At 51.5% G+C, this 21,429-nt stretch overlaps 12 protein-coding genes across 12 annotated transcripts; 8 read left to right on the top strand and 4 right to left on the bottom strand.

Annotated features, from left to right (window-relative positions):
- Positions 1-105: 105 nt before the first annotated feature.
- On the top strand, positions 106-1,971 carry BO87DRAFT_402151 (multicopper oxidase; the record flags this gene model as incomplete). The annotated part of the gene is made up of 4 exons (XM_025625659.1): positions 106-412; positions 474-769; positions 839-1,741; positions 1,798-1,971. The coding sequence occupies 4 exons, from the start codon at positions 106-108 to the stop codon at positions 1,969-1,971; spliced, it is 1,680 nt and encodes a 559-aa protein (XP_025474012.1).
- A 522-nt stretch (positions 1,972-2,493) lies between these two features.
- On the top strand, positions 2,494-4,032 carry BO87DRAFT_321944 (glycosyltransferase family 69 protein; the record flags this gene model as incomplete). The annotated part of the gene is made up of 1 exon (XM_025619953.1): positions 2,494-4,032. The coding sequence occupies one exon, from the start codon at positions 2,494-2,496 to the stop codon at positions 4,030-4,032; it is 1,539 nt and encodes a 512-aa protein (XP_025474011.1).
- On the bottom strand, positions 3,796-5,509 carry och3 (glycosyltransferase family 32 protein; the record flags this gene model as incomplete). The annotated part of the gene is made up of 4 exons (XM_025628452.1): positions 3,796-4,311; positions 4,365-4,837; positions 4,898-5,274; positions 5,338-5,509. 4 exons carry the CDS (start codon positions 5,507-5,509, stop codon positions 4,125-4,127), a joined length of 1,209 nt encoding a protein of 402 aa, XP_025474010.1. The 3' UTR covers positions 3,796-4,124.
- Positions 5,510-6,402: 893 nt separating this feature from the next.
- On the top strand, positions 6,403-7,738 carry BO87DRAFT_411202 (glycosyltransferase family 32 protein). Its single transcript, XM_025626417.1, has 2 exons — positions 6,403-7,254; positions 7,310-7,738. Exons 1-2 carry the CDS (start codon positions 6,554-6,556, stop codon positions 7,632-7,634), a joined length of 1,026 nt encoding a protein of 341 aa, XP_025474009.1. The 5' UTR covers positions 6,403-6,553; the 3' UTR covers positions 7,635-7,738.
- On the bottom strand, positions 7,368-8,795 carry BO87DRAFT_451226 (PIG-L family deacetylase; the record flags this gene model as incomplete). The annotated part of the gene is made up of 4 exons (XM_025628451.1): positions 7,368-8,074; positions 8,127-8,194; positions 8,250-8,440; positions 8,498-8,795. 4 exons carry the CDS (start codon positions 8,793-8,795, stop codon positions 7,747-7,749), a joined length of 885 nt encoding a protein of 294 aa, XP_025474008.1. The 3' UTR covers positions 7,368-7,746.
- A 1,420-nt stretch (positions 8,796-10,215) lies between these two features.
- On the top strand, positions 10,216-11,386 carry BO87DRAFT_431387 (alpha/beta hydrolase; the record flags this gene model as incomplete). The annotated part of the gene is made up of 2 exons (XM_025627587.1): positions 10,216-10,437; positions 10,490-11,386. The coding sequence occupies 2 exons, from the start codon at positions 10,216-10,218 to the stop codon at positions 11,384-11,386; spliced, it is 1,119 nt and encodes a 372-aa protein (XP_025474007.1).
- Positions 11,387-11,790: 404 nt separating this feature from the next.
- BO87DRAFT_214667 (putative MFS transporter) lies at positions 11,791-13,860 on the top strand. Its single transcript, XM_025618647.1, has 6 exons — positions 11,791-12,435; positions 12,492-13,081; positions 13,132-13,324; positions 13,377-13,449; positions 13,502-13,556; positions 13,611-13,860. Exons 1-6 carry the CDS (start codon positions 12,194-12,196, stop codon positions 13,784-13,786), a joined length of 1,329 nt encoding a protein of 442 aa, XP_025474006.1. The 5' UTR covers positions 11,791-12,193; the 3' UTR covers positions 13,787-13,860.
- Positions 13,861-14,475: 615 nt separating this feature from the next.
- BO87DRAFT_431385 (GroES-like protein) lies at positions 14,476-14,886 on the top strand (the record flags this gene model as incomplete). Its single annotated transcript, XM_025627586.1, has 4 exons — positions 14,476-14,481; positions 14,531-14,653; positions 14,725-14,732; positions 14,787-14,886. The coding sequence occupies 4 exons, from the start codon at positions 14,476-14,478 to the stop codon at positions 14,884-14,886; spliced, it is 237 nt and encodes a 78-aa protein (XP_025474005.1).
- Positions 14,756-15,783, top strand: BO87DRAFT_381270 (NAD(P)-dependent alcohol dehydrogenase). Its single transcript, XM_025624494.1, has one exon. It carries the CDS (start codon positions 14,914-14,916, stop codon positions 15,733-15,735), a length of 822 nt encoding a protein of 273 aa, XP_025474004.1. The 5' UTR covers positions 14,756-14,913; the 3' UTR covers positions 15,736-15,783.
- Positions 15,784-16,057: 274 nt separating this feature from the next.
- Positions 16,058-17,034, bottom strand: BO87DRAFT_463732 (GPI anchored serine-threonine rich family protein; the record flags this gene model as incomplete). Its single annotated transcript, XM_025629254.1, has 1 exon — positions 16,058-17,034. The coding sequence occupies exon 1, from the start codon at positions 16,832-16,834 to the stop codon at positions 16,058-16,060; it is 777 nt and encodes a 258-aa protein (XP_025474003.1). The 5' UTR covers positions 16,835-17,034.
- Positions 17,035-17,615: 581 nt separating this feature from the next.
- On the bottom strand, positions 17,616-19,234 carry BO87DRAFT_411197 (flavoprotein NADH-dependent oxidoreductase; the record flags this gene model as incomplete). Its single annotated transcript, XM_025626416.1, has 7 exons — positions 19,103-19,234; positions 18,729-19,033; positions 18,417-18,648; positions 18,322-18,351; positions 18,251-18,267; positions 17,786-18,199; positions 17,616-17,740 (listed from the first exon to the last, which is right to left on the bottom strand). Exons 2-7 carry the CDS (start codon positions 18,979-18,981, stop codon positions 17,616-17,618), a joined length of 1,071 nt encoding a protein of 356 aa, XP_025474002.1. The 5' UTR covers positions 18,982-19,033; positions 19,103-19,234.
- Positions 19,235-19,347: 113 nt separating this feature from the next.
- On the top strand, positions 19,348-21,396 carry BO87DRAFT_420306 (DUF521 domain protein; the record flags this gene model as incomplete). Its single annotated transcript, XM_025626999.1, has 1 exon — positions 19,348-21,396. The coding sequence occupies exon 1, from the start codon at positions 19,606-19,608 to the stop codon at positions 21,394-21,396; it is 1,791 nt and encodes a 596-aa protein (XP_025474001.1). The 5' UTR covers positions 19,348-19,605.
- Between the last annotated feature and the right edge of the window lie 33 nt (positions 21,397-21,429).

Genomic DNA, 21,429 nt, shown 5'->3' with positions numbered 1-21,429 from the left:
ATACGTTCGCTGTGCCTTTTCATTCTATCCATCCCTTCTTTACTGATTCATTGAGTCGCTCGCTTCTATCTCTTCACGCGCTACGTTCGCGTTAATGTTAGTATAATGTGGTTTCCTGCCTCTTTTCTTCTGTCGGCCCTTGCTATACCACAGGTCCTCGGGGCTTCCATTCCGTCCACCTCAACTCCTAAAGGATGCGTCAACAGTCCGACCAACCGGGCCTGCTGGCGAGACGGGTATAACATCTCAACCAACTACTATGAGGAGGTCCCTGATACCGGGGTCACGCGCGAGTACTGGTTCAATGTTGAAAATACCACCGCCGCTCCAGATGGCGTTGAGCTTCCTGTTCAATTGATCAATGGCTCCTTCCCCGGCCCCACGATCATCGCAGACTGGGGAGATACAGTCAGTAAGTAGTATTTGCTTGTCCTGTTACTTTGTATTTAGTAACTGACTCCTGAGTTATCCAGTCGTCCATGTCACCAACTCTCTGCAGTCTAATGGATCGGGTCTGCACTTCCACGGAATTCGACAGAACTGGACGGACCAAATGGACGGTGTCCCAAGTATCACGCAGTGTCCCATCGCTCCGGGACAGTCATACACCTACAAATGGCGTGCTGTGGAATATGGAACGGGCTGGTATCACTCCCACTTCTACGTTCAGGCGTGGGATGGTGTGTTTGGTGGAATTCTGATCAACGGCCCTGCCACGGCCAACTACGATGTGGACCTAGGCCACATCTTCTTGAACGATTGGTATCATGTACGCTTTACCCCCTCCTTCTTCCAACTTCAGCATAAGGCAGACGCAGGGCAGGCCTAATTTTGTCAGAAAACTGCCGATAAATTGGTCCTAGAATCCGCTACAAGTGGACCGCCCACTCCTCCCAACGGCCTAATCAATGGGACAAACACTTATGGCAACAACGGTTCGCGTTTCGAGACAACCTTTGATGCGGGTACCAGATACCGCATTCGCCTCGTCAACGCGGCAGCTGATAACCATTTCCGCTTCATGATTGATAACCACACCATGGAAGTGATTGCGGCGGATTTTGTCCCTATTCACCCCTACAACACCACACAACTGAGCATTGGCATGGGCCAGCGCTACGATGTCATTCTTACGGCTAAACAACTGAACAGCGGGAACTTTTGGCTGCGCGCAATCCCCCAGGAGGCCTGCTCCGAGACGGATGCCTTGAACAATATCAAGGGCATCATCCGTTATGACAAATCTTCCACGGCAGACCCCACGACCTCGGCCTGGACTTATATAGATTCCTGTGCCGATGAGTCCTCCTCTGACCTCATCCCTTACGTAGCCATCAATGCCTCGGACAATTTTGCCTACAGTACAAGTGAAGAGGTCTCAATCGAGGTCGCCTCGAACGCCTTGCTGTGGACCATGAACAAGACCTCCTTCCACACCGAGTGGGATTATCCTACTCTGATGCATGTGGCCAACCACAACTACACCTGGGCAGCCAAGGAGCGCATCATCCATCTCCCCTACCAGGACCAGTGGGTGTACCTGGTCGTCCACTCTCCCTTCGCCCAGGACCATCCCATGCACCTGCACGGCCATGACTTCTGGGTTCTGGCTGCGGGCTACGGCGATTTCGATGCGACAAAGACCGACGCCCTGACATTGGTCAATGCCCCCCGGCGTGATGTGGCGATGATGCCCGCCAGTGGCTACTTGGTCATTGCGATCAAGACCAACAATCCAGGTGTAAGTTCTCACATTCTTCCCCTTGAACCAGTCTCTTGGCTAACTCAGATGTGCAGGCTTGGCTCATGCACTGCCATATCGCTTGGCACACTTCTGAGGGCTTTGCGGTGCAGCTACTGGAGCGAGCCCCGGAGATTATGTACGACTACGAGACACTGAATGATACCTGCGCCAGCTGGAAGAGCTACGTCGCGGCTCAAGATGTCGTGCAGCACGATTCTGGTGTTTAAAGGGTTGTGGTTGAAAGTGGCCGTTTTTGAACGACTAATAAGAAGTGAACATTCGTTATCATAATCCAACTAGACTTCCAGCCAGTTCATGAGCTTGCACGGTTTCTTAGCGAACACTGTAGCAGAAGCGACATTCTAATTCAATTAATCTCTATGTCACATCGGTATCATTGCGACCTCATCGTGGATCTCATCTAATACAACGCACTGGGTAAGTGGTCCTTTGTACATAGTACCCAAATTACGGTCATAAGGAACAATACCCGCCGTTAATTAGTAATGTTATTTCTGATATTACTAAGACATACTTTCACCGATACGCTGACCAATATTGTTTGTAATGTAACGTAACTAATACAGACTAGGTACCAAGCCACCGCATGGGCTGGTACTGTCACAAAAATATATAGACTAAACAATCGCCCACTCACTCCTTAAACTGCCCCACAGACACCAACACAATAGCACTTGATATGTATTTTGGAAGAGTCGGTATATAAAGAATCTATTTCATGGGCGATTATGGTTCGAATACCTCTTAGCCCCCCGGAGTACCCTAGAATGAGTCCCCGCTTCTCAGTTGATTCGATTGCTCTGCTCTCCGTTTCGGACCTCGAGGAGGAAGACTTGATCACACCCAGAAGAGCAACCGGCAGACGCCTTCCATTCTTTAGGCAACCATCATTGGGGGCCATTCTTTTCTACCCCAGGCGATCTCTTTACTGTGGGAATCGCCGGATAATTTCTCGTCGGCTCGGTGGTCTTGTCCGGCTGATGATAGCCTTCTTGATCTTGTTGGTCGCTTTGACGGGCATGCTGTGGCCCTCGTATACGTATCTACCGCCGCACTACCAGTTCCTCCACCAACAGGCCTCTCGAACCGGCATTCCAGGGCGAGGGAATTCGCATAATGAGACAGTTTTCATTGCAGCCATCCTCTATGACCCGGATGGTAAGCTAGCCAATGGGAGATGGGGACATGATCTGTTGCACCTAATCAATCTGCTAGGTGAAGAAAACGTCTTCCTCAGCCTCTACGAGAATGGCAGTGGCATTAGAGGTCAGAATGCCCTTCGAGATTTGGAGGACCGACTGCCGTGCAACAGTTCTATACAAATTGAACTGGACCTGGACTTGACTGCATTCCCGACAGTAACAATCCCCGGGGGAGGGGAGCGGGTGAAGCGAACAGACTACCTCGCTGAGATACGGAATCGTGCCCTACGGCCACTAGATGAGCATCCAGAGATCATATATGACAAGATACTATATCTGAACGACGTGATATTTGAACCAATTGACGTGCTTCATCTTCTATTCTCTACTAATATCGATGAGAACGGGGTAGCCCAATACCGGGCCGCATGCGCAGTCGATTTTATCAATGCGTTCAAGTTCTATGATACATATGCCACAAGAGACCTGGAAGGCTATGGGATTGGCCTCCAGTTCTTCCCCTGGTTTACCTCAGCGGGGTCGAGCTTAAGTCGTAAAGACGTGCTGGAAGGCAAAGATGCTGTTCGGGTGCGCAGCTGCTGGGGTGGAATGGTGGCTTTCGATGCAAAATACTTTCAACGACGCGACAACCCGGTTCGTTTTCGCACCGATCAAGATCTATTCTATGATGGATCAGAATGCTGTATTATTCACGCCGATATTCAAGATCCACCATTGGACCATACAGAGACCGCAGACACGGGCGTTTACATGAACCCGTTTGTGCGGGTAGCATACGACGAGCGCAGCCACTCCTGGCTGTGGGTCACACGGCGATTTGAGAAATTATACCCACTTGTCCACAATATTGTCAACCATCTAGCCGGTTTGCCTCGATACAATCCCCGTCGGAACGAAATTCCCGGCCAGCTGGTCAGGGATACGGTCTGGGTGCCCGATGCGACCGATGCACGCGGGGGCGCATTCCGTGAAGTGGACCGTGTCGCGGGGAATGACGGATTCTGCGCAGATGGATTTGGAGGATATCGGGGGCTTTCAGTGATTGTGGAGAACCGGCAGCCTGGCCAGGATGGCTGGGAGGATTTTCCAGTGCCATCAATCTAGTTATTTGCTCATGAAACGTCCCGGGGCATACTATAGACTTGCAGAGACTAGGCCACCCTATGAGTATTGTTGTCTTCTTCAGCGGATGCTCCTCAGAGTAACAGACCCTGGGGCACTTTGGACCACGTTCGACACTTGCCAAACACCGTTCGACAGAGCTTGCCATACTCAACTCGCAAGTTGAACTCTCTCCAAGATCCTTGCGCGTGATGGTACAAGCGCGCAGAGGGGTCCGAGATGGGCTTGGAACCCATGTTTCCATACTTCCCTCGACCGGGACTGTTTAGAATTAGCGCATGGCAAGAGATGCATGTGAAGTAGACGGGCTATACCTGAATCCAGTGATGGGCAAAACCAAGACATCCTCCACTAATTTACTTTCCCCTCCATCCTGCAAGCCTGACAACGCGTTCCATCGGAGACCGACCGTAGCTTCGAGCCAGCTCTGCACCGCATGAGTAAATGCGACAGGTCCAGTGAGGGTGAGGGGATCTAGTGCGTCCAGATCGTTCGAATACGGCTGAAGCGCAGGTTCCATGAAAAGACGGTCGAGAAAGATCTGCAAGATCGGATGACCTGGCGCCCATCCAAAGGCCCACTGGGTCAACTGCACGGGCAGCAGGTATCCCATGCGCCAGTAGGTATCACTGTTCGGCGGACAGTCTGCTTCTAACCCAACGATTGCATGGACAGAACCTGTAGAATTATACGCACGCCCAGTCTCGTGATCTTCCCAAGGCAAAATATCAGTCTCGGCGATCCAATATGTCGGCGATTGTAGAGGCTCAGTGTCGATATCTGCGTACTACGCGTTTGTCAGTTACCTACACGTGTAATGATAAGAAGACAGGGGCATTCTACTCACAACCCCTCCGATCCACTTGGACACGAGAATCCGGAAGACATCCGACCGTTCCACGTGGCTGGGTAAAGCATAGAACTGTTTCTCCCGTTCTGGCTCGAACCGCCGAATGAACTGTCGTATTCCGTCATCGTCCCACAGAAAATAAGCCATCTGCTCGTCTACCGTGCGCAACCATTTCTCCGTGCTCTGCTGTAACACGTGTGGCCAGGTGTCAACGCGCGTGCTCTTCCAGGTTTGGTGGACGATCAAGGGGATTGAGGAGTGCGGGATCTGTCGTTCAGTCGTCTGGGCCAAGCGCAACACTCGCTCGGCGGCGTCGACGATGTTCTCGGGATGCTGTCTCGTCCCATTTGTCCAGGTGGGTGGGATGTACCACGCTGGAGACGACCTGTCTTAGCCGACGAGTTCAAAGTCTTACTCAGCAGTCATATGTTGCTTACCTCCACCACTGCGAGTGTTCGTATGAACGCGTTCAAACAGCAATGGGTAACGGTGTTGAAGAAGAGAAATCTGTTTAATCGAGGTATCAGGCTGTTGAAGTAACCAGGTGAAAAGCACTAGGAAGCAAAGTGCGCCCAGCACGGGACGTCGTAACATGTAGCGCCAGACCATCGTTATGATGAATATAATACTCCAGGGAAGGCGGGTGGGGAGTCGATTTATCCGGCATCAGCGGGGGTTAGCAAAGGCCATGATAATCTTTCATTGGGGGGTGGCTAGGCAGACATGGATATGCCTTGGTCTTCGACTTTTTCTGCGTCGTGGCTAGTCTTGACTGCAACGCCAGGCCGGTGTATAACTTCCCGCGGGTCCCGTCACTTGTAATGCGGCTGCCTAGCAATGGCCCCTAAAAATCACTAACCCTAAGCTCAGAACCTTGCCCTGGCTGGACCCTGGCTACAGTGACTACTAATCCAAGGAAGTACTAGTAGGTGTCATAATACGAGGCCAATCACACGTCCTGGCCAATGGGGGGCTGGAATGGCTCGCATGGCTTATAGAATTCGAGCCATCATCAGGGCCTGCGCCCTACGCAGCCCTAGCCGCGGTGGGGTCGAAGCTTAGTATTGCTTGGATTCGTGGACCCTTTTTTAGGCCAGATGGCAGTGCATCTCTGGTGGGGGCTGATTCACTTGTTGTTATTACAAAGAAAAAGCTTTCTGCCCTGTTTGCACTGTGGTCTCTCTGTGATGAGCATAGGTATGATTGGCTGCGTACCCTGGCCAATTTGCTTGCACAGCATTACCTCAAAAGGGAAACACTACAATCCTCTAGACGCGGGACTGTCCGTAGTACCAGTCGCGACTTGCCAATTGCTGATCATGTCTCCACCCTTGAGTCCAAACCCAGGGGAACATCCCACCGGCCTCGGAAAGAAGCTCGGAAAGTCGAGTTGTCCAGGCAGAAACGGGACCGGAGGATTACTGGTGAAACCCATCTGCGATACACACAAATACCACTGGCGTGTCCCGTATCACAACTGTATTACCGATCGGAGCCTGCCTTTTTGGCGGCTCAAAACCTGTCCATCACTGCCTCCTTCACTATTCAATTACATCCCTCAAATAGCCTCTCCATATCCATTATGTACCTTTTTCTTCCTTGCCATGCCTTGTCTCAGCCCCGAAGCCTTCCAGGCACTGTCAGCCAGCCGCAATGGCTCCCGCGCGCCTCCGACTCGTGCTGGCAGCCCTCCTACTATTCATTCTAACCTCCCTGCTCGCCCCGTTTGTTTGCAATCTTTACCTACTGCTTCGATTACCCTTTGTGTGGAAAGCCTCATCAGCCGATGCTATCATCACTGAACAAAATGATGGATTCGATTTGACCTTTTCCGACTACAACAGCACATACTCCGTCGCCGACACTGGGTTGCCTGTTCCAGTCCCCGCAAGGCTGCACCACGTCCGATTGGGCACACAGACCCCACGGGCAGAATGGCAGGATGCTCGCGACGAGTGTCTCAAGCAACATCCGGACTGGGAGACGTTTCTGTGGACGGACGAAAACGCTAGCCGCTTCGTGCAGAATTACTATCCGCACTTTCTCCTCACCTGGGAAAGTTACCCGCACCTTGTCCAGCGCGTGGATGCATTGCGATACATGATCCTGCACAAGTATGGGGGTGCCGTGTTAGATTATGATCTGGCATGTAAACGGTCGTTGGAACCTCTGCGTCGATTCGAGTTCGTCGCGCCGGCGGCCAACCCCGTTGGTATCTCCATTGGCATGATGCTCGCGGCACCGAACAATACCTACGTTGGTGATCTGGTGCGGAACCTGCCAACCTTCAATCGAAGATGGTCGTTATTGCCTTATATCACAGTTATGTTCAGTACGGGATGCCACTATGCCTCGTATGTCGCTCTCTGACGCTCAAAGAGAACAGATATTAGAGCTTACAAGTTATAGAACCATCTACACCATGCAGCACGATACCTCTACCCTCCGCGTCCTAATTGGTCCCTCCGAGAACCCACGAATGCATATGCTCAACGGTGTGGTCAACACCCCGCTCTTTCGGCATTTGGGCAGTTCCTCCTGGCACGAGAAAGACGCAAAATTCATCAAGGCGTTTGCGAATATGGATCAACGGGTGGCGTTTGGATTGGTCCTGGTCGCCTTGGCAGGAGGATGCTGGGCTGTGAGCCTATGTGTGTCTCGGGGCCGGGCATGGCACCAGAGGGACGCAGTGTCACAGGAGATAGAGTTTTTGCAGAAGGCACATGATTCTTGAATACTTGTAATTTATAGCTAGATATCTTGCTCACGGTTTTACGTTTGGATACCATATTGGAGACAAATAGTTTTGCTTAATGAAAGAATATTTGACAGAACATGATCACTGCTTAGGCTATTCGATACAGATTATTAAACCACATATAACGGCTCACTACCAAGTACAACACCCGGTCCCATGAGTACTGACTATCATGTTGACTGAATGCTGTTCGCGCAGTCAGGTAGGTCTGCCACGGACTTACCAGCAGCGCTCTGTTTCCGTATATGTCGTGTCCTGTGGGCGCCGGCGTGGCTGTCAGGACCGCTGCCCCGATGCGCCAGGTGAATGGCACAGAGGTCAAGATCAGATCAATGAGCGACGAGTACTTGCGCAGGAGGAATGTACTCTGTAGGGCATAAACTGGCGGGGCATGTGGAAAGTCCTCTGCGTACTTTCTGCTCCCAGTTAGCCTCAGTGCTTTGAATAGTATGGATGCAATCCACTTACCGAACACCGGCACTCACGGCCTTATGGTTGATATGGCCGGAGACTCCGCCCTCATCGAAGGTGAAGATCTTCTGTAGCCTTAATACTTGGCCACTAGTTTTGAAGGGTGTAGGGGAAACGTACCAGATCGACTTTCCACATGTGAACGTAATGGGAGACTATGTCCTGAATGACATCCTGGCGCCACCACTTCTTTGGGTTATCCTGCAAGGCACCGTGCTCTAGAACAACGCAGCGAGCAGATGAGATGCCGAGTGCGGCACAACTACGTTCGATTTCTGCCTTGCGGATATCTCCTTGGCCATGATAGTCGCCTGCACCTCATTAGAAGATATACTACTCGGAGGATTTCTGGTGGAGAAACGACCCACCCGTCGATAGCACCAACAAGGAACGACTGACATCCGGGTTGTCGCGACCGTGAAGGATAGTTGGGCTAAAGAACAAAGTCTCATCATCGGGATGTGCCGTGACGAGAAGGACGTTCCGCGCTTGCTGGATGGTGTGTGGAACAAGACGCGGATCCCCCGCGAGGTAGTATGCGAGAAGAAAATACAAGAAAATGGAGGCCGATAGGAGAATCAGAGCCGAGTATGCTATCAGCCATCTCCAGTCATGTCGCCGCCCTTGGCGAAGGAGGCGCCTGAAAAGGCGGGCTGGGGATGCCATCGATGGGTTCGTTGTTGTTTGTACGGAGGTGGTGCCAAGATGATATCCTGGCTGGGTGTAATCGGGTCCTCCACACGGCTATCCAGTGTGTGGCACAGCCCTGCATCAAATTATTCCGACAGTATAGGAGAGAAGAAGAAAACCCTCAGTCTCTGAGAGGCCTGAGGAGTGTCGGGATCCGCGGACAACATCGATGTTGTGTATGTAATCTGTGGTAATATATGATCCTGAAATACATCAAGTTGTAAGTATGGTCAGTAATTAAACCGGGTGTGACGAAGATCGGGGGTTTCCGCAGCTCGCACAAAACACGCACCAGAAGCTTCGCCCATTAGCCTCAATTCCAATACGCAAATATACTAGGCAGCAATATAGGCTTCTTCCGCCATTGGCTCGGTTCAGTAAGCTCGATGTGTCCTCCAAAAGCGAGTGATTTACCTGGCCAATGGCTGCAGCACGAGGATGATCTAGTGCTATGGCCAAGGGGCTAAGGGTGAAACAAGGCTGACAAGCTTTACTGACGAAAGAAGGAAAAGAACACCACCTTTATGGAGTAGTTCATATGTAAGACCAACTGAACTGGAGCCAAAGCCAAAGGTCTATTGGTTCCGGGCTTGCCCCAGGGAAATGAGCAATATTGACGAGCCCGTCATAGTAGGGGTCCTGTCAGACCTCCGTCCTCCAGATCGACACGCCTAACGATCGGCCCCAGCCGTCATCGAGGGTCTAGGCAATAAAGCGATCGATCACTAGGGTATCGAACATCTAATTTGCTTGGCTGTATGCTGAAAATGGCCCTCGGTGGTAATAGTAACCTCTTGCTTCGGTCTCACCATATAAAGTAGGGTTTGCTTAGCGCAGCCACAGGGTATCTAGCTGAGGTCCTCTTCGTTGGTTACACCAATAGCCTGCCACCAAGTGGGAAGTTTTTTAGGCCCATCTGCAACCGGTCATGCAACTCCGAGTAGCTCACGTTCTGATGACTGCAATTTCATCCTTGAGCTGACGCACACGTTACTGTCTCTTTCAGTGCTAGGTCAGGGAAATCAAGCCTCCATGAGTATGGAGAACATGATCGTAGATACTTGTCCATTCGTGAACTGCATGTATGTATGTACACATATAGTAGGTGTATTGCCAAGACAAGTAACTCCCACCGTATCCCACGGCTCACTAAGAATGCCTCCTCTTCTTCGGGACACTTATAAGCCATGAACTGACAGGACAACAGTTGGTTGTCGAGAGTTTTTATTCTGAGCGACGTGCAACCCTTATGGCGCCACATATGCGATGCGTCCGCAGCAGGTGCAGATGACATGCAGGAAGGTTGCCACGGCAATCCCAAGCTTGTCCCGACACATTCCCATCTTCATTCATGAATCCAACTTTCTTCCTACCAGTTGGACTTCTGTATCGCACGATGCTCACTCGGCTCAGTCTATACCTCCTGGCTCTGTTCTCTCCCGCCAGTGGCGAAAGCATCCACCAACGAACTTATTTCTACGTTGGGGGAAACTACTCGGTCACTGAGAATGGCGAGCATGTATACACGAATCAGATCTATGTCGAGAAATTGACGCCCGTACAAGTGACTCAGCCATATCCGATTGTGTTTATCCATGGCCAGGCTCAGACAGCCACAGTAGGACAGCCCAGACTCAGTTGGTTGAATAGCACTAACAGAGCATGGACAGAACTGGTTGAACAAGCCAGACGGCCAGCCAGGATGGGCATCGTACTTCCTTGACAAAGGCTACGAATGCTACCTGTTCGATCAGCCGTTCCGCGGCCGCAGTCCCTGGCAAATATCCAACGGTCCACTGGAGACGTACTCGGCCGAACACCTGCAGCGATACTTCACCGCGCCTGAACGGTATGGGCTGTGGCCACAAGCATCCCTGCACACCCAGTGGCCTGGAGCTGGGGTCATGCGTGATCCCATATTTGACTCCTACTACGCCGGTGCTGTGCCATTTGTCAGTGATAATGTGCTGCAGCAAACTGCCATGCGCGACGCGGGCGCCGCCCTGCTGGATCGAATTGGCCGGCCAGTTATTTTGATGGCTCATTCGCAAGGCGGAATCATGGCATGGCTACTAGCCGACCAAAGGTCCGATCTGGTACACTCGATTGTCTCCATCGAGCCTGGTGGTCCTCCATTCAGCAACGCAATGTTTGGAAATACTACTGCCCGGGCATATGGGCTGACAGACATCCCCATCGCGTACTCGCCGCCAGTGTCGGACCCGAGCACAGACTTCTCCACCACAATCTTGTCGTCCAACTCGTCAATACTGGCGGACTGCATCATGCAAGCGGATGACCCCCCTGCGAGGCAACTGGTAAACCTGAACAAGATTCCCGTGCTCTTAGTGACGGCGGAAGCATCATACCATGCGCAGTATGATTGGTGCACGGTGAGGTTCTTGCAACAGGCCGGGGTACAGGCTGAACACTTGCAGTTGTCAGATGTCGACATCCATGGTAATGGTCATATGGTGTTTCTGGAGGAGAACAGTGACGAGGTTGCGGCTGTTATCCATCGCAGGATTGGAGAGTCGGATGACATGGATGGCAAAGCTGAGCTTTGATGTAATCTTAGCGAGAAGAATAGGGCTTGCTTGAAGGGAGGGCGTGTCTCAGAGTAACCTTGAGATCTCCAGGTAGAGTGCGCTCGTCTTGTTCAGACCGAGCTGTTCATGTTATGGCTATAAAACTCAACGATTGTTTTACAATAATTCTCTGAGCCATTATTGGCATCGGTGCGCCTAAATCCATTGCCGCTGGAGTTCCCAGAGAATTGGTACCTGGGGCATAAAGACAGTGCGACGCATGGGCCTCATCCAACGTCAACGGCCACGTAAGCAAGCTGTGGGGGATAGAGAGTACGGCGGGCAATAGAGGGAATCGACCTGTCAACAAACTGGAGTCAGGCTAATGATCCCACAGAAAATATACTGAGATGAATGCCGTGCTTCGTTACCGCTTGGCAGTATGCAGCGATAGTAGAGTGATGCTTCCTCTGCTAATACGTCCAGAGCGCCAATCTGCCAGCACAATTACATCCCATTGAGTTCTATCGATTAATCAATTTGTATATAGACTCACAGCAACATATCTCTCAGCCATAAGTCATGGTGCCGAAACGCGACCGTAGGAAATGTTCTCCCCAGCAACCCCGGCTAAGAGCACCGGGGAGGACCCGTGACGGCTGCCAGTATTGCCTGTTTTGGCAAGATTCCCCACTCCCCGCCTCCCCGCGAAGCGGAGAAACGGAGTAACAGCCTCTCCCCTATTAGGGCATCGGGGTTCGCACAACAAAGAACTCAAGTCTGACAGTATAAGTCGGAGGGAGACCCAATATACGTCCATGTAGCATCACATATCAATCGTTCTCAATGGCATCCACCACTGCGTGTGAATCCATCTCGCTCACCGAGCCAGGAGAACGGCCAATCTCGATGGTGGCAGAAGAACCACACAATGATTCTTCCGTTACCGAGGCTAAAGTCCCTTACCTGAAGCTCATCGCATCGGGCTTCTCCTTTTTCGTCGCTGGTGTCAACGACGGCAGTTTAGGCTCCTTGCTTCCCTACGTGCTCGAGACGTATCACGTTAGTACCGGTCTGGTAATTATCGTGTAGGTTCGCCCGAAGCAGAAACCCACCCACCTACGGTTAATGATAGTTATGCTAGTTATGTTACAACTCTCGTGGGCTGGTTGGTGGCTGCCCTAACCAATAGCACCGCCTGCCAATATCTCGGATTAGGTTCTATGCTCGCTCTGGGGGCTGCACTTCAGGTGCTGGCCCATGTCCTGCGTGCCTGGCTTCCGCCGTTCCCATTGTATGCTATAACTTTCTTCCTAGCTAGTCTAGGACAAGCATTCAATGACACCCATGCCAATACATATGTCGCTGCGGTCAAGGCCGCCCACCGATGGCTCGGCTTTATCCATGCCATGTACATGGCTGGGTGTCTCGTCGGGCCATTGGTGGCTACCGCTGTGGCGTCTGCTAATAGGCAGTCACAGTGGAATCTCTTCTATGTCTTTCCACTTGGTTTGGGATTAATCAACCTGATCCTGGTATTGATAGCCTTTCGCGATAGCATGTCCATCCATCATTCCTCAGAAGCCGTTCAAAGCGACGACCCGCGGGCTTCGGGTCAGAACAGTCGCGGTACCCGTGCCGTAAGGGAGATCAAGGATACACTTCGTGTACCAGCTGTCTGGTTGACAAGTCTCTATTTTTTCTTTTTCCTGGGAGCGGCCATCACGGCCGGTGGTAAGTGAACCCATATTCGGTAAAGTGAAAAAGAGACTCACAGTGGTTAGGATGGATTGTCGAGTACCTTGTTCGCGTTCGGCATGGTGATGTGCACCAGATGGGTTATATCCCGACGGGGTTCTATGGCGGAGCTTTTCTTGGTCGACTACTTCTAGCCGAACCTACTTATCGTCTAGGAGAGCGTCGCATGATATTCATCTACGCTGCTCTGTGTGCCGGGTTGGAGTTGGTGTTCTGGCTGTTTGTTCACCCAGTGTTGCGCTAGACCTTCAGAGGTTGACTCATAGTATAGGGTGCCAAATATTGGAGTTGAGGCCATGGCTATTTGCCTTTTGGGCTTCTTCTCGGGGCCCTTCTTCGCAACAGTGAGTTCTGTTACATTCTACAATAGCATTCACCGTCTAACATCGCACACAGGGAATATCGGTCGCATCTAAAATCTTTCCGGCTAACATTCGTTCCTCCGGGATTGGTACGTGGATTCCATGGTAATCCAACAAGCAACGTGGTAACTTTATGTATCCAGCATTCGTATTCGTGCTGGGGCAGATTGGAGGATCGCTCTTCCCCGTATTGACGGGCATCATCTCTTCCCACACCGGCGTCAAGGCCCTGCAGCCCATGTTATTGGCTCTACTGTGCGCTACGGGTATCAGCTGGCTGCTGGTGCCTACTAAGGCGCCGAGACTGCGTGCAGATTGATCTATCAACCAAACTGTAACTGTGGTTCCTGGCTACAAATGACATCTATCAGTTGCTTCTACGCTGTATGTGATGTTTGGGTTGTTTGGATATGACGCGACGACATTGATGATTGGGTATTGGATGACACAGGACATGTCAAACAGGCTATAGTGTTAATATGTCCAAAATGCACCCAGCTAAAGAGAGAAAGAGTAGGAATCGAGAGAGATGCTCGATAGGGAAGGTTGGGCGATCACCCGTTTGGGAAATCCAGTCTATAGATACAGTATAAGTCGGGGATTTCCCCTTACGAACCAGTCGAAAGGGGTACTGTCGTATAATTGTATTCAATCGCAATTTTCAAAGCATGCGTACGTACTCGAAAAGCTAAAGCAGAAAGCGCAGCGTAGTCGCAGATACTCCGTAGGTATAAGGATGGGAAATGGCTAAAGGGCTAAGGATATAGAGAGGGTAGTCGTAAGCAGGAGTGATCTACAAGGGGCCTGCACGCCAACAATCCCCGGCAAACATACCCGTTTCAGTACATCTCCTCCTGGACTGTCTTTGCACATGACGAGAAGAGGGGTAGAAGATGGTGCTCTCCAACCAGATCAACGACTGGTTTGGGAGAGAAAGCATCAAAGCTCGCCGCACCTTAAGGAAACAAAATATCACTACAAAATCATCGAAACTAATCCATCAGCACCATGGAGGTGAGCCTATTTCTGCAGTCACAATATGCCAAACTGATGCGCCGGGTAGAACCCCTCATTTGTCCTGCGAGACATCAAAGACGTCGTCATTGAAGACCGGCCCAAACCCACCCTCAAAGACCCTCACGATGTGATTGTCCATGTGGCACAGACAGGTATTTGTGGAAGTGATGTATGACTTTTTTCCCTCCTTTATCCTCACAATCAGTGGTCTATATAGTTCCAGGTTAACGTATTGCCCAGGTTCACTAGTATGGATCCTCTCATGTACCCTATCATGGACAGAGTCTTTGACATAAGTTCAGCTGGCAACGCGGTCGCATCGGCGATTTCATCCTCACTGGACCCATGGTCCTCGGCCACGAATCCTCCGGCGTAGTTGTCGAAGTCGGTGACAAAGTCTGACACCTCAAGCCGGGCGATCGCGTCGCCATGGAACCCGGCGTACCCTGTCGTCGTTGCGACTACTGCCGCAGTGGGTCGTATAACCTCTGCGGCGACACCATCTTCGCGGCGACCCCGCCTTGGGATGGCACACTGGCCAAATACTACGTCAACGCCGCCGACTATTGCTACAAGGTGCCAGACCACATGACTCTCGAGGAAGCAGCCATGGTTGAGCCTGTATCGGTCGCCGTGGCCATCACCAAGACAGCTAACCTGCAAGCCCATCAGACCGTCTTGGTTCTGGGCTGTGGTCCGATCGGCGTACTCTGCCAGGCTGTGGCCAAGGCCGCTGGAGCAAAGACCGTCATCGGAGTGGATGTAGTTCCATCCCGACTGGAAGTCGCCAAGTCGTACGGCGTCGATCACACGTTCATGCCCTCGCGGGCCGAGCCAGGCACCGACCCGATGGTGCACGCGGAACGCGTGGCGATACAGCTGAAGGAGGAGCTTGGACTGGGAGAAGGCGCTGACGTGGTGCTGGAGTGCTCTGCTGCTGAGCCGTGTGTCCAGTTGGGTATCTATGCCGTCCGCCGCGGAGCCACGTTCGTGCAGGCCGGTATGGGCAAGGAGAACATCACGTTCCCCATTACGGCGGTATGCACGCGTGGGTTGACCATCAAGGGATCGATCCGTTATCTGACCGGATGCTACCCTGCGGCTATTGATCTGATCGCCAAGGGCAAGATTGATGTGAAGCGGTTGATCACGAACCGGTTCCCGTTCGAGAAGGCCGAGGAGGCATTTGAGTTGGTCAAGGCGGGACGGTCGGATGTGTTCAAGGTCATGATTGCGGGTGTGCAGGAGTAATCTACAGATACACATAGCATATGTCGGGTTGTTTGGTCGGCAGTCAATGTAGCTTAGTATAGTAGGGGATTCCTATCCTACCACAGCACAAATTTGGGAGGATTTTAGCCGCTGAGATGCGCACGACTTTTACAAATGAAATTAATCACAAGACTTTACAAATACTTTCTCTAGAAGTATGTAAACCGGTATATATGGAATGTGTCATGTATACAGGCTGTCAAGTTGCACTATGTTACTGTATATCATCTTACATAGTAGGAGGTTCAGATCAGAGAGGTCGATCACACAAGGGGCAGGTAAGCACTCAAAGGATTTCCCCTCAGGCAAAAGGACATCCATCGCTCCCGGCACTGCCGACAACGCTCATGGTAGTGGTGGCCGTCACGAAGCTGACATCCTGAGTGCTGGCCTGGGACGCCGTCTGCGTTTCATACAATGCTGCCGTCGGCGTGGGAACCTTGTTCAAGGTCACAGGGTGGGAATAGTCTGAACACCAACCAATAGTCTTAGGCACGATTCCTGGCTTGACAGATCTGGAGGAGGCAGGAGCAGGAGTGGATGAAGGAGCCGGGAGATGGGAGGAGTGGTGATGGAGCAGATGATGATCATGGTGATGACTGTGGTGGAACAAAGCAGAGCTGGACGCGGTAGGGCTCACCGTGACATAAACGGTAGATGCTGCAGGGCAGGTAGATGTAGCAGATGCTCCGGGTGCGGTAAGACTCGAATCAACGCAGTCGGTCGCGTTGGCCGCGTCGGAGACGAAGAATTTCTCGGACTGCGCGTAGATGATATAGACGTTGGTGCCGTTGATCCCGCTGATCTGGTAGCCCCACTCGGGATCGGTGTCGCAGGGGATTTGCACGGGGTATGACAGGTCGGAGGTCGGAATGTCAATTGCCAGGGGAACATAGGAGGGTGGCCAGTAGACGAAATTCCAGAGATAGAGGCTGAAGGTGGTGGGATCGGTATCAACCGTGGTCCAGTTGACGGTGATGGTGGAACCGGCGGCGTAGGTTGAGTTGAGGGCCGGCTCGGTGATGCTGATGGCCGCAGCCAGGGAGCTGAGGGTGAGGAATGGAATGACGAACCGCATGGTCGCGGAGTAAAATTTGGCTCAATTGAAGGAGAGAGTGAGAACAAGAACTGAAGATCAAATGAATGAATAAGTGAATGCTATAGGCGACCAAACGAGTGACTAAAGGGGTCAGAAGGGCGCGATGCAAGGGGAAAAACCGTTGACCACCATGGCAGGACACTGGGCAGATGCGAAGATATAAGCACTCTCCGCTTGTGCTTTTCTCCGGAAATTGGAAGCTGTACTCGTGTCACTTTCAAGATTATGCTAAATTTAAAATCAAGCCACGCGTTCCCAACTATCGAGCCACTAAGGAAGGATACCATCGGCCATTGGCTCTGTTTGGGACATCCTAGTGGAGCGGCGTGCTCGGGCCCGCCGACTGGAAAATCAAACCGTTCCAAACAGGCATCCATCTACACTATTACTTGCTCGGCTTCATTTTAGAAGTTAGACAGAACCCTATCTGGAATTGTTCGCATGTGATCCAAGAAAATCATGTTCTTCCGATCGCTCATTTTATATTGGTGGCGCTTCCTTTTACAATCTCAGCCTCTTGCTATATTCAATTCAATATATATTTATGTGTCGTTATCACTACTAATGATACTATGACCGGTTGGGAAATATATAGTACTCTACCGATAATGCAAATTAATACCATCTATCGGGAAGGTGCTGGTATTTGTGTCTTAGACAAGTCCCTTCTTTCTCCTTGGCTGTTATCAAGGTAGCTGTAGCATGCGATGATTTTAATCACCGTTTTCCGACGCACCTCCGTGAACTGGGAGCAGGTTGTCTAACCGGCAATAGCCCCACCCTCCCTTCCAAATGACGGCCAATCATTGTAATTCTCATTGGGATCCTGGAATGGTCCATAATTGACTTTACCACCGCGAGTGTTCGAGGCAAGAGGGACAATTCCTCCATGTAAGCTAGTACCAAAGTTAACGAACGCTATTATCAAACCCACCGGATTGTAGATAAATGGCCGTGCAAATGTCACGAGGTCAATCTTCTCTTTTTGCAATAGACATCTTGCCTCCTCTACCGTGTACTCGTGGTTTACCATGAGCATAGTGCGACTTCCAGGATACTTGATAAGAGCGCCAAAGTCCGTCAGAGGCTCGTACTTTGGAGGTAATTCTTTCCCATCAGGCCTGGGCTGGGACCTGAAATAGTCATCGGTTTCGCGCCCCACATCACAACCTCGACGCGATAAGTTGATAAAAGCGAGGTTACGACACATTAGCTCCTTGATGAAGTATGTGTAAGTCTCTTTCATTTCTTCATATGAGATCATGGTGTCATTATAGTCATCTGTAGGGCAGATCTTGATCCCAACTGCTCGAGATCCCCAGACCTCAATGATGGCGTCGAGGACTTCTAGCGGGAAACGGCAGCGATTCTCGACAGAACCACCGTATATGTCGCTGCGTGTATTCGAGTGCCTAGACACCAGATAAGCTCGTGAAGCATGCATTATCTGGAGGGATATCGCTTACGAGCACAGGAAGTTGTGTAGAAGATACCCGCTAGTCAGCCGCAGTGTCAGTGTCGATGGCCGCTTCACGAAGGGTCGTCTTTCTTGCGTGCTCACCCTTGTGCTAGTAGCTCAATTCCATCAAATCCAGCAGACTTGGCCAAGCTTACAGAGTGCCGATATTGTTCAATAATACCTCTCGGGTCATCGATCTCGGTGATGTTGTGGGTGTGGCCTGGAAGTCCATCCAATGTACGATATTTTCCGCCCTTGGCAGGTACCTTGGATGGTGCATAGACCGGATATCCTGTTTCTTTCAACATCGGCATATTGTCATTCTGGATGCGTCCTGCATTCAAGTAGTACGTTACAGTGAGTAATCTTACCCTCTCCGATCAGGATATCGATGATAAGCAGGGCTCGACTCACCTGGATGCCATGGCTGGAAGAGAATCTTTCCCCCAACCTTGTGCACCTCGCTTGTCACCTTGGCCCAAGCATCTGAATGGTCTTGGTTGTACATTACAGGCGCGTGGGGCCATTCGGCACCGTTCAGACTGATAAAGGTGCCCTCTGCGACGATAAGTCCGGTGCCGTCTCGCGCTCGGTCGGTGTAATGCTTGATGTTCGCCTGGGTCGGCTTGTTTCCATGGGTGCATCGATTTCGCGTCATGGACCCCATGCAAATACGATTGCGCAATTTCCATCCCCGAGAATGACTGGCTCGAGAAGCTCTGCCATTGTAATGCTCTCGACGATTAGCGAATGACTGCAGGAAAGGGTAGCTTGGTGAGAAGAGTAACCTTGAAAAGACGCCAGATGCACATGCTTATTTATATCCGCATTCTGTCCAGAATGAGGTCACGCCACTCTGTTTTTTAGGTAAAATCTGCTTGCTTGGAAGGCGATGATTGCGGAAAATGAATTCAGTCCGCATCTTGCAGGCTTACTCTCGCGTATATATCATCATGGCTATCGGCCGAGACCACATAGGAAATACATGATATCATTTCGATAAATCCCCTGTACTGATTCATTACTACTCTTCCTATATTCCACATAAATGTCATCATGGTGGACATTGCACTGTGGAACATGAGAGTGTCTAGATGATAGTCCTCGGATGACTTTCCCGAGCGGGTAACTGGTTATCGATGGCCTAAGGCTGCTATCGCGGCCTCCTTTGCCGAATCACCGAACCAAAGATTCCCCCCAGCTTTGACCATCCTCATCATGGCATGAGCCTTCTTGTTACTTAAAGAACATCGTCCTACCAAAAGAATGGCTTTTCCGGTGCGATCTTAAAATGACAGTTCTTCTTACAAGCATGTACCCCCCGCCCCTCTGCCATGGAGTTCCCCACGTGAAAGGAACGGCTTCTGGAAGGCTTATTGCCAGCCACGTGGAGTTGAGTTTCTGGGGTGGCGTCGACCCCCAAACAGGCCGGGTGATTGACCAACACCACCCCTTGAATGGCCACTCTCTGGAAGGTCGCATCCTCGCGATTCCAGGTGGTCGTGGGTCCTGCTCGGGCAGCGGGGTGCTGCTTGAACTCCTACTCAACAACCGCGGACCCAAGGCAATACTGTTTGAGCGCCGTGAGGATATCCTCACCTTGGGGGTAATGGTCGCGGAGGAGATGTTCGGCAGGGCAATTCCAGTGATAACACTGAATGCAGACGACTTTCAACGGGTGCTGGAACTGCATGATACTTATATCACGGTCGGTGATGGTTACATCTTCGACAAGGAGTCACCCGGGACATTGCATGAACTGCCTGACTGTCACTCCAAAACACCATTGGCGCTGACCACAAAGGTGCAACTGTCCGATGAGGATAAAGCATTGATTCAGGGCGAATATGGAGAAGCTGCTCGCGTGGCCATGCGGATCGTTCTGCGAATGTCCGAGTTACTAGAGGCTCGCGAATTGATCCCGGTCACCCAGGTTCACGTCGATGGCTGTATCTATACCGGACCTGGATCGCTAATGTTTGCAGAGAGGCTGCGCGATCTGGGAGGTCAGGTCCTTGTTCCGACCACCCTGAACTCTATCTCTGTCGACCAGAAGCGATGGCGGGCCCAAGGCGTAGATGTGGCGTTTGGGGAAGCGGCCGACCGGTTGGCCAAAGCGTATATTGACATGGGTGCGCGGCCAACTTTTACATGCAGTCCCTACCAGCTGGACAGCGCCCCTAAACTCGGAGATCAAATCGCTTGGGCAGAATCCAATGCTGTGGTGTATGCTAACAGTGTGCTTGGGGCGCGTACCATGAAGTATCCCGACTTTCTCGATATCGCCATTGCTCTCACTGGCCGCGCCCCCAAAGGGGGACCGCATATTGATACCAACCGCCAAGCTACACTGATTATTCGATTACCAGACACCGAGGAATTGCAGGTCGATGACTCCTTTTATCCTGTGCTTGGGTATCACGTAGGGACCCTGGCAACCAATCAGATCCCGGTGATCGTGGGCCTTGAATCCCTAGCCCCGAATCGGGATGACCTCAAGGCGTTTGGGGCCGCATTTGCGACTGTCTCAAGTGCTCCGATGTTCCACATGGTTGGTATTACACCAGAGGCGAAGACCATAGAAGCCACTATTCGACCCGAAACCCACCCACCTTGTCTGGATGTGAAGGTGGAGGAGCTGACACCCTGTTGGGATACACTGAACACTGCATCAGACGCCCAAACTGTGGGTCTCATTTCTCTTGGTAACCCACATTTCTCACTGAGAGAAATTCGACGATTAGCTACCCTATGCCAGGGGCGTACGAAATGCGAGGGGGTGGCGGTGATGGTAACCTGTAGTCGGGCGACATACGGCTTGGCTGATCAAGCCGGGCTTATTCAGGAGCTGGAGAGGTTTGGTGTGCGATTTATCACTGATACCTGCTGGTGCATGATTGCTGAACCCATTATTCCACGGTCGCTCAATGCAATCATGACGAACTCTGGGAAATACGCCCATTATGGCCCTGGACTCACGGGGCGGAAGTTCTACCTGGGCAGCCTGGCCCAGTGTGTTGAGACTGCATGCCATGGGCGGCCAATTGACCATCGTCCATTATGGCTAGTGAACAAGATGTGAATATCAGATATCACACGACTGGCATGCTCGCCA

The sequence above is a fragment of the Aspergillus neoniger genome (assembly GCF_003184625.1).
Source record: "Aspergillus neoniger CBS 115656 unplaced genomic scaffold BO87scaffold_65, whole genome shotgun sequence".
NCBI classification, from domain to species: Eukaryota; Fungi; Ascomycota; class Eurotiomycetes; order Eurotiales; family Aspergillaceae; genus Aspergillus; species Aspergillus neoniger.
This window is presented reverse-complemented; position numbering and strand designations above follow the sequence as displayed.

What these genes read in the sequence shown, in the direction of transcription:
- BO87DRAFT_411202 (XM_025626417.1), top strand. Translation starts at nt 6,554, where the DNA reads ATGGCTCCCGCGCGCCTCCGACTCGTGCTGGCAGCCCTCCTACTATTC. An exon ending in ACGGGATGCCACTATGCCTC is followed by an intron (nt 7,255 to 7,309) that starts GTATGTCGCTCT and finishes TACAAGTTATAG; the next exon opens with AACCATCTACACCATGCAGC.
- BO87DRAFT_214667 (XM_025618647.1), top strand. Translation starts at nt 12,194, where the DNA reads ATGGCATCCACCACTGCGTGTGAATCCATCTCGCTCACCGAGCCAGGA. An exon ending in ACCGGTCTGGTAATTATCGT is followed by an intron (nt 12,436 to 12,491) that starts GTAGGTTCGCCC and finishes TAGTTATGCTAG; the next exon opens with TTATGTTACAACTCTCGTGG. An exon ending in CGGGGCCCTTCTTCGCAACA is followed by an intron (nt 13,450 to 13,501) that starts GTGAGTTCTGTT and finishes CATCGCACACAG; the next exon opens with GGAATATCGGTCGCATCTAA.
- BO87DRAFT_381270 (XM_025624494.1), top strand. Translation starts at nt 14,914, where the DNA reads ATGGAACCCGGCGTACCCTGTCGTCGTTGCGACTACTGCCGCAGTGGG.